The 15525-nt window shown below is 57.0% G+C and overlaps 1 protein-coding gene across 1 annotated transcript in view; it reads right to left on the bottom strand.

The window, feature by feature from the left end:
* The window catches only part of MICAL3 (microtubule associated monooxygenase, calponin and LIM domain containing 3), a 128900-nt gene that overhangs the window by 29516 nt on the left and 83859 nt on the right, over window positions 1–15525 (bottom strand). Inside the window, exons 20-25 of the mRNA XM_008061287.2 lie at window positions 13221–13459; window positions 9328–9465; window positions 3643–3756; window positions 2419–2565; window positions 1844–1926; window positions 3–852 (exon numbers count right to left, since the gene is read on the bottom strand). Of these exons, the coding sequence (XP_008059478.2) occupies window positions 3–852; window positions 1844–1926; window positions 2419–2565; window positions 3643–3756; window positions 9328–9465; window positions 13221–13459 (1571 nt within the window). The remainder of the gene's footprint in view (window positions 1–2; window positions 853–1843; window positions 1927–2418; window positions 2566–3642; window positions 3757–9327; window positions 9466–13220; window positions 13460–15525) is intronic.

Raw genomic sequence — 15525 nt, 5'->3', positions numbered from 1 at the left:
CGGCGGCGGGCTGGAGGGGGGCGTGAGCATGGCCGAGTCGGAGGTGTTGAAGCTCTGGCTGCCCAGGGTCTTCATGTTGGAGGAGCTGCCGTGCAGGCCCAGGCCCGAGCTGCTGGACAGGTCCCGCGGCTCCTCAGGGGCGGCTCTCAGCTCCCGGTGGGACGGCGACTTGGGCGTCGGCAGGGACGGCAGGTCGCCCTCCGGCTTGGGCAGGCCCAGTCTCTTGGGCAGGAGTGGAGGTTTGAGAAGACGAGGTCCCTCCTCCAGGGGGGACTTCTCCACGGAGTAGGACTTCAGGGACACGGGCCGGAAGACGGGCGAGGGGAAGCTGGGCTCGGGCCCCTTGCTGCGGTCCACAGGCGTGAGGCCCAGGCTGCGGCGGATCTCAGCACTCTTCATCCAGAACTCCTCCACCAGGTCGCTGCGCTTGAGGGCCTCGTCCCCGGCCAGGGGGCTGCCGAGTCTGTCCCTGCTGTCGGCTTGGCTCTTGACGGGCAGCGGCGTCAAGGGGGTGGAGGTTTTGGCGGGGATGGGCTGGAAGCGTATGGGGGACTGCGTGGGGGACGGGACGGTGGCCTCGGAGGAAGGCTGAGGTTGGGAGCAAATGGGCAGCGGGCTGCAGGGGGGTGTGGAGGCCACCAGGGGCGGCAGGGGCTGCGGGCTCCTGGGAGAGGCGGGAGTCCTGGCTTCTGGCAGGGCCGCCGGCTGAGACCGGATGGGGCAGGGCACAGCCTTCGGGTCCGTGGGGGCTTCAGCTTTGGGCTTTTCTTTGGGGGACAGAGGCTCAGGGAAAAGGTGCTCCTCGGGCGATTTCACCTTGGCGGTGACAGGGGCAAGTGGGACTTGGGACCCCTGCAGAAAAGGAAGACAGATGGAGGTTGCTGAGAAGTCGAGCTTTCCTGCTCAGAGTGCCTGCCCTGTTGAGATGAATTCCTCCTGCGTCCTTTCAGCTGATATCCAACCTGCTCCAGGAGAGCCCTTCTCCCTTTCTGCTCTACCTGTTCAATTTTTAATTTTTTTCCTTTTATTTCACTTTATTTTTTTGAGCCAAGGTCTCACTCTGTCACCCAGGCTGGAGTGCACTGGCACGGCTCACAACTCACACAGCCTCGACCTCCTGAGCTTAGGCAATCCTTCCGCCTCAGCCTCCCAAGTAGCTGGGACTACAGGCATGCACCACCACGTCTGGCTAACTATTATTATTATTTTTTGTAGAGACAAGGTCTAGCTATGTTGCCTAGGCTGGTCTTTAACACCTAGGCTCAAGCAATCCTCACATCTTGGCCTCCTCAGAGTGCTGGGACTACAGGCGTGAGCCATCGCGCCCGGCCTATTTGTTCGATTTTTAGAACCATTCTACTTAGTTTGTGCCACCACGCCTGGCTAACTTTTTGATTTATTGTAGAGATGAGGTCTCGTCAAGTTGCCCAGGCTGGTCTCGAATCCCTGAGCTCAGGCGATCCTCTCACCTTGGCCTCCCAAAGTGCTGGGATTATAGGCGTGAGCCACTGCACCCAGCTGCCAATTTATTCTTAACCCAATGTGGTATGCGACAGAGCGACACAGGGTGGACAGCTCAGGCTTGGAATGGGAGTAGGGTGGTGCTACCCAGACGGCCTCGTCCCCACGAGGACTGAGCTGCAACCCCAAGGCCGTCCCTGTCAACAGCTCTGCTTACCACAGGGAAGAGGAGTTTCTAGACTTTCTCAGAAGGAAGCAGCTAGGAGGAGACCACAGCTCCAGCCTTTGTGGGGTTCACACCAGAGGCCCTAAGACAGACGTTAATGTGCCCTCAGGGTTCCATCTGTTCCTGGCCCCTCAACTGTGAGCCCCAAACCCTTACCTCTGCCACTGGGCTGTGGACGGGGGTGAGGAGAGGTGCTTGTTCTCGAGGGGGCCGGGCCGGGGCAGAGGCTTGGGAGAGCCCTGAAAAGAACAGAGTGTCTTGTGAGAGGAAACCTGCCATTGCCCTGGGAGGGGGGCATGGAGGGCAGAGGGCCAAGCTCATGCCACGTCCTGAGTCTGCCCCTCAGCTCTCTGGGAAAAAGCAGGTCCTCTCAGAGGCTCAGGTCCTGGAAGGTGCCTTCCCGGGCGCTGCCCAGCATTCTCCTCCGCTGGTGCCCCTGTGGCTTACACGCTGTCTTTCTTCCTGTGTATGGTCCTCACGTGATGCTTGGAGACGTACCTTCTACCCTTTCACAGTCACAAATACCACAAGGAAAGGAGCCACTGGCTGAAGTCATCTGCAGAGGCCTGTGGCCCCGGGAAGGTGGAAAGGGGAGGAGACTGGAAGCTGCCTGCCCCTTGGAGGCCAGTGTGTGGGCTGGATCTGCTCGGAAGGGCCTGCGTCCTCTGCAGCACTCTCACACCTCTCCGGAGAATTCTGGAAGCTGTTTTTCCTGCCTGCAACAGACTTACCTGTCTCCCGTCGTTCTGGCGAGGCGGGTGGCTTCTCCTCCTCATCGTCTGACACCCTCAGCTCCAGCTCTGCTGCCACCTCGGCCTGGCGCCGCAAGCGCAGCTCTGTCTCGGCATCCGACGGGATATTGTCAGACCAGGGCTGATCTGGGGAGGGAAGGCCTGGAGCTGAGTTGGCACCCTGAGCCGGGCCAGCTCCTCAGAGAACGGTTCGACCCGCCATCACTTGCCACACAGACGCTCAGGCCTGGGCCACGTGCCATAGCCCGCCAGCCACCCCAGCTCCTGATAGATGCGCGCTCTCACAGTTTAGAGCTATCTCCTGCTTCAGAGCACCCTGTCCTCTGCGATGTGGGGGTCGCATCGAAGGCTTGGGGCTCTGCTTCTTTTGAAATACAGCAGCAACGACACTCGGCAGGCCATGCCGGAGAACGAGACCTAGGGAGAGCCTATGGGGGGCGGGCCTGGCTTCACAGACCCCTCTGCTGTCTAGATCTCCCTCTCTTTTCACCAATGCCGACCTACCGCTGCGAGTCCACGGCCGAAGTCTGTGCTCCCTCATGATCTTTTTTTTTTTTTTTTGAGTTGGAGTCTTACTCTGTCATCCAGGCTGGAGTACAGTGGCACGCTCCTGGCCACTGCAGCCTCGACCTGGTGGGCTCTGGCAATCCTTCCACCTCAGCCTTCCAAGTAGCCGGAACTACAGGCATGTTACCACGCCTGGCTAATTTTTTTTGATTTATTGTAGAGACGAGGTCTTGCCAAGTTGCCCAAGCGGATCTCGAACCCGCAGCCTCAGGCAATCCACTCGCTTCGGCCTCCCAAAGTGCTGGGATCACAGGCTGAGCCACCGAGCCCGGCTTCCCTCATGATCTCGCTGGACTTTTCTCCTCATTTCTTCCAGCCTAGTCCCTGACACTTGCCCTTGCCAAATCAGACTGTGATTCTTCACATCACCTCCTGGCATCCAGCTTTCAGGGGGTGTCTACGAGATTAAGGGTCTCATGGACCAGTGGCCGGGCCAACCAGCGTGTACAGGTGGGTGGAATGGGACGTGTTCGAGTCATGACAGAGCAAAGGACCAACCAGGAGACCCAAGGGCTGCTTCCCTGAGCTCCCTGCTTCTGTTTTAAAGGGTGCAGCCTTCCTCTTCCCCGAGGTCCACACGCTGGCCCTGCCCCCAGTGGGGGAGCACGGCAGGGGTAAGGGAGGTCGGCCCCGTACCATCGTCCAGCTCAGCACCAGTGTCCCCCGGGTCCCCATCCTCGGCCGCCTCCCCTTCTATCTCTGCTGGCTCCGAGTTCACATCTTCCTCCAGGTCATTCTCATCCAACGAGACTGGAAAGCAGAAAGGATCAAAGGAAGGAAAGACAGACGGACAGGCTGCCTCTGCAGCGGGGGAAGAGGTGCTGTCTTCCTCAGGGCTGTGACGTGCAGGCCCCGGGAAGGGGGTGCCAGCAGGCCCGGGCCCCCCCAAATATGGGAGGTTGGGTTTCTCAATGCTAGCGGGCCAGGAGGAAGGAGAAGAGCAGCCGAAGGTTTGGGCGTAATTGTTCCTCTTCCTCCTAAAAGGCTGCTGTGAGAGCCCCAAGTCAGAGGTGGACGAAAGAGGACACACTGCTTTTCCGGGGCCCAGGAAGGTACCCGCCCCCAAATTTAGCCGTGTGAGGCACTGTGTCGACCTCCTCACCTGCCAGAAATCATTTAAGCCTCACAATACAGGCGTGGCATCCCAAATCTCAAAATGTGAAATCCACTTTGAGCACCCACGTGACGTGACGCCACAAGTGGAAAGTTCTACACCTGACCACATATGACAGGTCGCAGTCAAAACCTGGTTTCGTATCCAAAATCGTTGAAAACACTGAGTAAAATGACATTCAGGTTATATGTAAAAGGTACATATGAAATATAAACAGGGCCAGGCTCAGTGGCTCAGCCTGTAATCCCAGCACTTTGGGAGGCCGAGGGGAGAGGATTGCCTGAGCCCATGGGTTTGAGACCAGCCAGGGCCACTTGGCGAGACTGACCTCGTCTCTACAATAAATAAAAAATTAGCTGGGCATGGTAGTGTGCACCTGTAATTCCGGCTACTTGGAAGGCTGAGGCAGAAGGATCACGGGAGCCCAGCTGGTCAACACTGGGGTGGCCATGAGTGTGCCACTGCACTCCAGCCTGAGTGATGGAGTGAGACTCTAATTAAAAAAAAAAAAGGAAAGGAAAGAAAAGAAAAGAAAGGAAATATAAACAAATTTTGTGTTACTTTACTTTTGTGTGTGTGTGTGTAGAGATGAGGAATTGCTACGTTGCCCAGGCTGGTCATGAACCCTTGGGCTCAGGCAATCCTCTCACCTCAGCCTTCCAAAATACTGGGATTGCAGGTATGAGCCACCACTCCCAGATGAATTTCATGTTTAGTCTTGGATCTTAGTCCCCAGGTATGCCATTACCTATATGCAAATATTCCAAAATCTGAAAAGATCCGAAACCAGAAAATATCTTGTGCCAAGCATTTTGGATAAGGGATACTCAGCCTGTAATACAAATAGAGGGCCCATTTCTAATGCCTCTCTTTCAGGGAAAAACTGAGGTCCAGACAGTTTAGTGGTTTGTTCTGGCTGACAGCTAGGTCCAGCAGGCATGGTGCTGTGAGCAGGGGCACACGGTGAGTGGTCAGCAGAACCCCGTGCAGCTGGTGGAGGTGGTAGCTTCTCTTGGGATAACTTAGAAAAATACTTGTCACAGCACCAGGGAGGGTGGCTGCGGGGATATGTGAAGTTCATTCTCTGGACTCAAGAGTCAGTGCTCTAACATGAGGCAGAACATGGGCCAACTTCCTTTCTCCTGAGGATGAGCCTGCCCTAAGCGCACACACACACACACACACACACACACACCCCCATGCCCCAACCTCTGCACACAGAACCCAAACCAGCAGCCTGGAATCCCAGTTACTCGGGAGGCCGAGATGGGAGGATCGATTGAGGACGGGCGTTTGAGGCCATAGTGAGCTGTGATCGTGCCACTGCACTCAGCCTGGACAACAAAGTGAGACAAAGGCTCTATTTAAAAAAAAAAAAAAAAAGGAAAAAGGAAAAGAAAGCAACACACACTTCTTTAGGGACACTGTGAGAGACCTACGCCACCCGAGACCGCCAAGACCCTCTTGCCAGGGACCCCCTAGGGTTCTTCTAATGCTCGAGCACAGCTACCCTCAAATCACTCCTAAAGGTGTTCATCTCCAAAAAAGGGGGAGTCATGTTGATTCACATGGAAGAGGGTCTGCAGCTCAAAGCCCAAGGTCGGGGTGGGGGAGAGCAGAGGAACTAACTGCACACGGCTAGGTGGGTTTCTCAGGAGGCCATGCTGAAGTGGTAGTGGCCAGGCGAGGCAGTGCCCAACCCTTGGAAACCAATGTCTCCTCTCCAGAGGCCGGGAAGGGATATTTCCAAGAAGCTGGTGATATTTAATACCACAACCTGCGTGGCAGTTACCTGAGGCTTTGACCTTGGCTGTGTACTTGTCTAGTATACACAGCTTGTAAGGTGTTGGTTCAAATCTAGTTTCTGGAGAGCTATATAAAAAAGATTTGGGACGGACTAGACAGACAGTCCAGGTCACAGGGAGAGATGGGTGCGGTCCAAACATCGAAGGCCACTTTCCTCCTTTGGAGACACCAGCATGACCCATGGAGCTGGCAGTGCCCAGTGCTTTCCTGCCATGATGGCATTTGCTGGTGAGAATACTGGGGAAAACGACTTCCCGATTTCCAGTGGCCGCCTGTGTGTAACAGCATGGCTCATGGCACTCAGGGAGATGGTTCGTCAGATACTGGGCAGTGGGACTTCCGAGGCTCAAACAAAAGCCCCTCCAAAAGCACCAATCGCCTCTGGGTCTCTGCTCAAACCTGAGCTGTCCATGTGGACATTCAAGGCTGCAATGTACCAGTGCTGAGGAGGCTGGGAGAACGACCCCTGGGCCTTCCTGTGCAGAGGGTCTGTTGGCGCCTGACACAATGATTCCTGGCACGAACCTGAGTGCCTGGGCATCAAGATAGTGACTGCACAGTCTCACTGGCACCAAGGAGATGCCACACAGGCCTCCGCAGCCTGACACGGGCCTTCCCAACCCGACACAGCCCAAGGGACACGGGGTTAGCCTAACTCCAGCCCTGGTCCCTTGGTCCTCCACATGGCTGTCCTAAAGAGTTTCGATTAAGAAATGTCTGCAGTAGTATCAGGACAGCAAGAAGGCTACACTCCTTGGCAGTACCTCAAAAGAAAGATCATTACACACATCAAAAAACAAAACAGGTGAGAAATGCCAATGCAGCAGATGTTGGAAGAGACGCAGCTTGAGGGGTGGAATCGAGGGATTAAGTCCAGGTGAGGATGGAGCGGGGGGTGCTGGAAGCTGCCACACAAATCGGTGCGCTACACGCTATGAAAGCTGGGAATCGCTGACCTACTTAGCTCTCGGGTTATTTTCGGCTGCCGGCTGGGAAGTTCTCACACCATCGCTGCATCCCACCACCCCAGAGATACACACTGACTAGAAGGGGGACCGGCCCTCTCGGGTCACAGAGCTAACGGCTCAGGGACAGCTTTCTCCTCCTGTGGCCGCGAGACACCCCCTAACTTTGTGTGTGTGTGTCTGTGTGTGTGTGTTTCCTGCTGATGGGAAGACACAGGGACAGGCTGGTGAAGCTCTGTGACCTCCAACCTTCCCGTTCAGAGGTGTCCGCCACGACAGTGGTGCTGAGCCAGGTGTGACACCGCCCTTCCTTGAGTAGTACTTGATTATTCTGATGTCTTCATCACTGGGGTGGGGCCAGAGGCTGCAATGACATTCCCAGGGCGGAGGCCAAGGATATTAAGCTTCCCCCAAGGGAAAGAACTGTCCTGCACCAAATGCCATCGGCCCCCTGTTGAGAAACATATTCCCAGAAAAATTTAGGGAGGACAACTAAGGTTTCTCAACTATCTCTCGTTCGTAAAGAGATACCTGCACCTCAGGGTGGGTCTGCCTGGTGACACCCCAGCCACACCCGGCCTGTCCCACCTTCAGTTGGACAACACCCCCCGACCCTCTGCTCTCCCCTTGCCACGACCATTTGTCCATAAATCCCCCTGGGTTCTGGCTGTTTCCTTCTCTGGCGCTTGGGAAGGCCTGTGGAATATCATGAGTCCCTCACTTTCACACTCAATTACTCCCCAACTTAACTTCAAAAGACTTAAAACCTCAGTGCTAGGAATATTCCTTCTGCTTTGGCCACTTCACCAGACTCTATTAACAAAAACCGACTGGGCATGATGGCTCACACTGTAATCCCAGCACTTTGGGGGGCCAGGGCGGGCGAGATGCGTGAAGCCAGGAGTTTGAGACCAGCCTGGACAATACAGCAAGACCCCCATCTCTAATAGCAAACAAAAAAAATTAACTATTTAAAAAAAAAAAACAAAACTCACGTGTTCCTGTCCTGCTTACACTACTGCCTTCCTCCGAGCTGCCCTAGACTAGGGCGTGGGATGCGTGTCTGTTCCATGCAAGGGCGGGCTGCCTGGGTAAGGCATGCAGGTGCCCCCCGCCCGCCTCGGCCGCCCTGGCATGCACTAGCGACAGGCCCCAGGTTCCAGCGTTAAGGTAGCAGGGCAGTGCTGCCTAGAGAGAGAGAGGTTACGGCACGCAGGGAAGGCGCCAACATCACCAGACTACCTCCAGAGACCGTCTCCAGCCAGGCCTGTACCGCCGCGCGGCGTACGGAGGGAAGGTCGGGCACTGAATTCAAAACAGACGACAAATACAAAGTTACACAGCAGCCAGGGCTCCCAGCGAGGAGAGCTGAGGGCATCCCTAAAGTCCCAAACAAGAGAAACCCAGGCGATGTGACGAGACGGAGGCCCGTCTGGTGCCGACGAGGGGCAACGGTCCTGTGGTCAGCCTGTGGGATGGGAACTGGAGGAGAGAAAAGCCGAGGGAGGGCCGCCACCAGCTGGGGCCACGGAGCCCTCCGGAGCCCCAGGCCTGCGGGACGTCCTGGGCAGCGGAGTCTCTCGTCAACTGTGCAGAGCTGCTGGTGTCTGGGGTGCTGCAAAAGTGAGAAACGGGGGTTGGCCTTGCCGACAGGGGCTGGGGAGAATGGACGGTCCATTCGACACTGAGCTTCAGGACCACAGGGTGCTCGGAGCCTCGAAGGGCGTGCGGCCCAGGCTGGGAGCTGAACGTCACCCTGCGTGCCAGTGAGCGAGGGCCAGGAGCCGATGACACCGACCGCATCTGGATGATGGCACGCCGGGAAGATGGCGCGGCAGCCACACCCCTCCACAAGCTCCATTTTCCTCTCTTACTGCTATTCCTTTACTAAAAGAAGCCAGAATAAAGTGTGTCTTCGCAACACAGGTCATGGCACCTAACGCCTGGAGCTGGAAGTTTCACTGGCTACGCTGGAGGCCTCCATGACAGAAAGCTCTTCCTAAAAGTTCATTTCACTTCAAAGCACGCTGCCCGCCCCCTTCCTGCCAATGCTCATTCACACTCAGTCACACTTGCCGAGGAAAGCACCGGAGCGTTGGACAAAGCGGGCCAAGAGCTGCTCTACCTAGAAATACGGGAGAAAGGCAAATTCTTGGCTTTCCCGAGGTCAGTTTCATTTTACCGTTTTGCATCAGCTAAAAGAGTCCATAACCTCTTAATCCACAGAGAACTTTACATATCCTCAAATGAAGGTCAAGGGTGGCTGCCATGACTGGCACCAGGAGATAGGAAGTTCTGTTGACTCCTACGTCTGCTGAATCTGACGGCCTTGGCCCTGCCAGAGAGGCCCTCTGTGGCGTGGGGAAGGGAGGGGTCGGGGGAGCGGGGACAGGGGTGCTCGGGGGGCCCCTGCGCCCCGGATCTGGAAGCAGTTACCTCTGGAAGCAGAGGACTCAGAGGCGGGTGCCAATCTCTCCTCCTCCTCTTTCTCACGGATATGGGTCCAGTGCACATCGGCCTGGATCTCCAGGGGATCCGCCGGGTTTATGATCTGCTGGAGCCGCTGGTTCCCAGCTAGGGTACCGGGTTCAAGGGTGGAGGAGAGGAGGAGATGGTGGGGGGATGGGTGGGGGGAGAAAATGAACAGTCGAGGGGAAGGGATGGAAGACCACAGGAAAGGAAACAGAGAAGTTACAGCATTGGCCAGGACCGGCTTGAACCAGAAAGAGGCAAAAACGGAGGATATGTGCACGCATGCACGCGCGCACACACACACACACACACACACACACACACACACACACACACACACACACACAGCTTCTACTCATTCAGTGTGACCCAGTCATTCCCAGCCTCATGTGTACTCTGTTCAATAAAGAGACCCACACATTCCAACCCAGAGGCAGGAAGAACTTGCCCTTCTGAGGCTCTTGGCACCGAGTTTGAGGGACCCATGTGCCAGGCGGGAGAAGCAGACGACAATCCGCCTCTGCAGACCCAGGCCCCAGGATCGCAAAGACTCAGCTCTGTCCCTAGCATGATGCGAGACACCAAGAGGCCCTGTCCTGCCCCTTTTGCTGGTCACATGGCAAGGTGCTCACGGCCGAGCCGATGGCCAAGCGACTGGGAAGGGGAGGAAGGAGACCACAACATTCTGCCTCGAGCAGGCCGGCTCACTCAGGGCAGAGGTGAACTTTGCAGGCACTTTAGTTCGGTGTGTCTTCTGCAGCTGGAACTGCCGCTAGAAAGAAAAGGTTCCCCTCCCATGACAGGCCGCATGCTGCATGCTGGGTCTGCGGCAGGGACACAGATACGGGCAGAGTCGGGAGGAGACGGCCGGGGGAGAAGAGAGAGTCTCACCCCTACGTTCCCAAAGCATCGGGAGTTCTTGGGTAGGAACACGACCAACACCTCGTTGAGATCAAAGCCCTTTTCCTGAAAACTCGACCTGGTGCTCTACCGAGCCCCTCTGGACACCAAGCCCTGGTTTCTCAGCTAAACGGAAAACCACCAGCGGTCCCTCTGGAATACTCTCGCTGATGGAGCCCAAGGAGTTCACGTGCAGCCCTGGCCCCGTGGGTGCCTACGGTTAGTGCTCAGACGGTGCCATACGGCGGGGTTAAGATAAAGGAGGGGGAGGCTACGGGAAGGAGGGAGGCTGTTCAGGCAGCAAGAGCAGGTGCCACCGGACGTGAAGGACCCTGGGCTCCACCCAGGAGCCAACCTCCATCTGGGTGCGTGCGCCATCCCTCCCCCAGCAGCCTAACCGGACAATCTAGCTTGGCTCCGGTCACGGCAGTGACAGCCCCTTCACTTCCAGCGACAGAGAATGCGACGCATATGGGCAGAAAGCGCCAGTAAGAGCACCGAAGGTGGCTGCTGGCACCAGGCGCTGTCCTTTGTAGGGTACTGGCCTTCGGGTACTCCCTAGGGGAGCTTTGGGTATTCCCTATGGGAGCTGCCGGTCTCCACGATTCATGAACTCTTTCTAAGGTCGGGCTGAACACAGCAGAGTCTGGGATGCCTTAGGGCTGAGGAAGGTAAGTCAGAGAGGAAAACCAGGACCTCTCTCTACCTTCCCAGCCACCCAGGGAAGAGAGCGACTCTTCTGCCCGAGTCACGCTGTGCTTCCCGTCGATACATGCAGCCTCGGGGACTCAGCACCAGCAGGAAGCCAGCATGCCTTCCTCGCAAGAGAAACGCTGAAGGCACCAGAGAAGAAGCTGAGGCTTGATGGGACGAGGGCAGATGGGGCCAATTCAAGGAGGGCTTCTGGAGTGCTCTATTTCCTCCTGAGCCGCCTCTGACTCACGTGCCACTCAGTATCTGATTGTCTGGGCAGGCTGGGCGGGCACAGGGAGGGTGCCCAGCTAGATGTGTTCGATGCCTGTCAGCGCAGCTGTGTAAAACCCTGATCTTTTCCTGTGGGACCTGCTCTTGGAGGCGAAGTTTGGACGGCTGCCAGGGAGGCGGGGTGGAAGGTGGACAAGGGGGCACAGTGGGTACCTTCACGTGTACCCGAATCCTCTTCCTGTGAGAGGTGCTGGAGCCACTGGCTTTGCAGTTCTCTGTCCCAGGGGCAGTACTCCCCTTCTACAGCAGAGGGAGCCAGACACCCACACACAGCATCAAGAATCATCAAGAATCCCGCAGGAATCGAGAGAAAGGGGAGTGGAAGGGGGGAAGAGAATAGAAACAGAGTTATCCTCAGCGGCAAGGCAATCGTGCCCTGCCACTGCCCACACAGGCACCGAAGGCCACTGCCCAAAGGACACACACTCCGGGCTAGGAACGTTCCTGGCCAGGAACTTGAGAGTTTGGCTGATCTGCTGGTATGTGTTTCTCTAGCTAAGACCCATCGCCTGCAGGTTGGATCTTGACGTTCGGTCCAAGCCTGGGAGGTTAAGCCTGCAAGGAGGAAGGCGGGCTGAAACTCTCCTAAAAAGGGAACGAGCTTGGACCCTAAGCCCCGTTGGGACTCAAAGCCACTACGCACTGATGGTCAGATGGAGACGATGATGTCTGGTATGATGCGAAGCAAATGCCTTTTTCCTGGATGAGCTGTGACCAGCGGGGCTCTGCAGACATGGTAGAATGGCAGGTGAGCTCGAGGCTCCGGCCCAGGGCCGCCTTGTGGGCCCTGCCTGGCCTCCGTCTTTGGAGAGGAGGGTGTGGGGAACTGAGAGCGCAGCTCCTCGGGGAGCCCAAAGGAGTCTCGACCCTGACTCTTCACGCTGAGCCCGAAGGGTTCTGGGTCAGAGGGGGCACTTCCTTCTTGTCCACCCAGCTGGCTGAGGGCTGGCGTGTCGAAGCTGCACAGCCCTCGGGGGATCGGCTTGGGAACATGTGCCTTGTTGGGGAAAGGCTCAGGACTTGCTGTGCCAGAGAAAACAGAGTCTGGGATGGGACTGGGCCGCGAGCACACCAAATTCCAGGAAAAGGGGAGATAAGCCCAGAGTAGTGGGGGCAGGCTGGGCTCGCTGTACAGAGCCTGGGGCTGCCCAGAATTGATTCTGTCCCTCTGAGCCCCGGCTGGGAGGCACAGGCGCTCAGAAATTAAAGGCTGTGTCCTTCCTGTTCACTTGAGGCCTGTCCCTAGGGGACTCAGGTCTCCACCTGCCCTGGTTCCTTCCTCACCACCCGCCGGATTTTGCGCAGCCAGGACAGGGAAAGGATGGCCTGTCTCCTTACATAGGGAAGAAGGGGAACCCGCAAGGCCTTCCTCCTCACTCAGGGTCACACAGAGCCAGAGAAGGGACAGAATTGGAAAACCTCAATTCCAAGGCAAGAGAAGACTCCAGAGCCAACGAGAGCAGCTGGATATGGAGACTACGACTCTCCTTTTAAGGACACTGGCCCCAGAGTGCTGTCCTATGTGGCACCAACCAAACCCTGTCCCGTGGGTACCTAAGCTCATGGCAGCCTCTGAAATCCAAGAGGAGTTGCCAGGGAATCCTCTAGAGAACGAATTCCCTTTCTTTATCAAAATATATTTCTTCAATTGAAACTGAAGGGAAAAAAAGAGAGAAAACGAGGAGACAGGAATGAGTGACTCGATTTGAACGACGTCCTCGAACTGGCTCTCTGCCTCCACTTCCAGTTTCTAATCAGAATGTGCACAAGGGCATGGCTTCCACGGCTGATGGCCTGCCAGATACCACGGTGTCCTCTCCTCTGCCTCACACCTGAGGCCAGGAGGGCTCCTCCCTGGGCTCTGTGGGACACACATTCGGGCAATGCCGGCCACGGAAACCTCAGACATGCACACGCAGGACAGACCGCTGCGGGGAGACGGGCAGGGTTAGGAGGAGAGACTTTGTGCTGACCTTCGCTGGACTCTTCCTCCTCCTCCTCATCATAATCTTCCTCCTCTTCCTCCTCCTCTTCTTCCTCCTCTTCATCTCCAGGCCCAAAGCTCTTCGAGGCCTCCAGCTCCTCCTCACTCTTCCCTTTCAGAAGGGCATGGATCCGCACAGCTTCCTTCCAAGGAACACCGCCCAGGTCGGAGGTGGGTAGCTGGGGCTCCTCCTCCTCCTCCTCCTCCTCCATCTCGGACTCGGAACTGCTGTAGGGAGATGACCACACAACAGGAGTGAGGGGAGGACGGACGGACAGCTGAGAAGGGGAAGGGGCCAGGTCGCAGTCAGAAGCAACGCGTCCGGGACGGAGCGCCTATTGGGCGGGGAGGCGGGGACAGGAGGCAAGAGTGACTCTCGGGGCAGGACGGGAGGCACACGTCGAGTGACCCCCTGCACAAACCCACGGAAGGGGATGTCGGAGAACACGAGGCTCCCACCGGGGCCCCTCTTACTCTCACGGACCTCCCTCATTCCTCACGCGACAGACTCAGTGGAAGGGACAGGCCGCCCCAGGGCCGTCTGTGGGTCCGGCCTGGCCTCTGCCTTGGGAGGGAAGAGAGCAGGGAACCGGAAGAGCAGCTCCTGAGGGAGTCCAAGGGAAGCCCTGACCCTGACGTGGACCCTCACGCTGGGGCGACATTCCCCAAGATCCCCGCTGAAGTCTCACAGAGGGCCTCGTGGCGCACGCCGGGACGGTGGATGCATGTGGATAGAAACCCCTGACCCTGGAAATCGAGACTGGAGAGAGCATCTCCTCTCGTCCTGACCTACTGTTTGGACAGAGAAACTCAATGCTGCGTGACTCTGGTCAGTCAGAAACCTCTGGCCTCTCATGAGGTCTGTGGGTACAGAAAGGAGAAACAGCCTCAGGAAGCTAGACTGACTGGCTAGCAATCAACGTCCTCGTGTCAGGGCGGGGTGGGGGGCTCAGAGGGAGACGGCAGACTCCATTTCTGGAGGCTCCATGGGCCTCACGATGGGTGATCCCTGAGGGACGTGCTGCAGGGAGCACACAGGGAGGTGGCAGCGAAGGTGGCACTCACTGCAAAGTCACAGCACAAAGACTGTGGGGAGAGGGTGGAGATGGACCCCCGGCCCTGCAGTCATCACCCTTACCACCCCCAGTGTCCCCACCCCCACTGTCCCCTCTCAGCACCAGGAGAGCTCAGCTGATCGCAGGAAGCAGCATGGGGTCTGAAAACACGCTCACTCTGGCTTCCACAAGCCACGGCTCGCTGTCCCCCGGGACCCCTCCCAATTGTGGGGTTCCAACGCCGGCAAGAACCCTACCTCACTGCACACGCGGAGACGTTTCTGAGACCTGTTTCACGGTCTGATAATTCCCAAAGCGTCTGTTTCAGAGGAGGCCACGGCGTCGGCAAGAGGCTGGAGGAAACCCAGCTTTCGCAACAGAGCCCCAGACCCCAGAAGCAGTAGGTGTGGAGGGGGCATCCGGCCGACCTCCTGCCACGGTGGGGTCTTCTCTCCGCCCAGGATGGGCCTGCTCACAGCCCATTTGTGTGTGCGTGAGCCGGCAAATGTGCTGTCATGGGGACAGTGAGGTCCCCTCCTAGCGCTGTGTGGTGAGGAAGCTGACCTTGCAAAAAAGAGAGTTCTGGCCTTTGTCCTTGGCTTTGGGGAGGTAAACTCTACATCCCCGGGATGCCCTGCCTGAGGGGACTGTCACTGTTTGCTCCGGGCCTCGGGTCATAGTGGACAGTTTAATAATGAGCCAGGGTGAGGGCTTTGGGTCGCACGGGATCGGCTGACTTGGAGACTGAGGTCAAGTATGGAAGCCATCAGTCCACCATTGCCCCATGTAATGAAGCCCCTGGGCGACAGTCCTGTGTATCGTCACACTGGAACACTATGGGGAGGATGACAAAATCACTGGGTCTGATGCTCTCCTGGACTCCAACCTGCGTGCTTCTTTCCTTGGCTGATTTAAATCTGTATTCTCTCCGTGTAATAAGCCCTAACCACGAGTACAATGGCTTTCAGTGAGTCCTTCTGGCAAATTACCAAACCTGAGTGGTTCTGGAGATAACTGGAATCTGCAACTGGTATCAGAACTGGGACGGCCTAGCCGGGTGCGGTGGCTCATGCCTATAATTCCAGCACTTTGGGAGGCGGAGGCTAGAGGAGCGCCTAAATCCAGGGGTTTGAGACCAGCCTGGGCAACTTGGCGAGACCTCGTTGCTACAATAAATCAAAAAATTAGCCGGGCTCGGTGGCTCAGCCTGTAATCCCGAGCCTTTGGGAGGCTGAGGTG

Source organism: Carlito syrichta, unplaced genomic scaffold, assembly GCF_000164805.1.
Source record: "Carlito syrichta isolate Samal-C Ts95f unplaced genomic scaffold, Tarsius_syrichta-2.0.1 Scaffold305189, whole genome shotgun sequence".
Classification (NCBI taxonomy): Eukaryota; Metazoa; Chordata; class Mammalia; order Primates; family Tarsiidae; genus Carlito; species Carlito syrichta.
The sequence above is the reverse complement of the archived record's forward strand: the minus strand, read 5'-3'. Positions and strand labels throughout refer to the sequence as shown.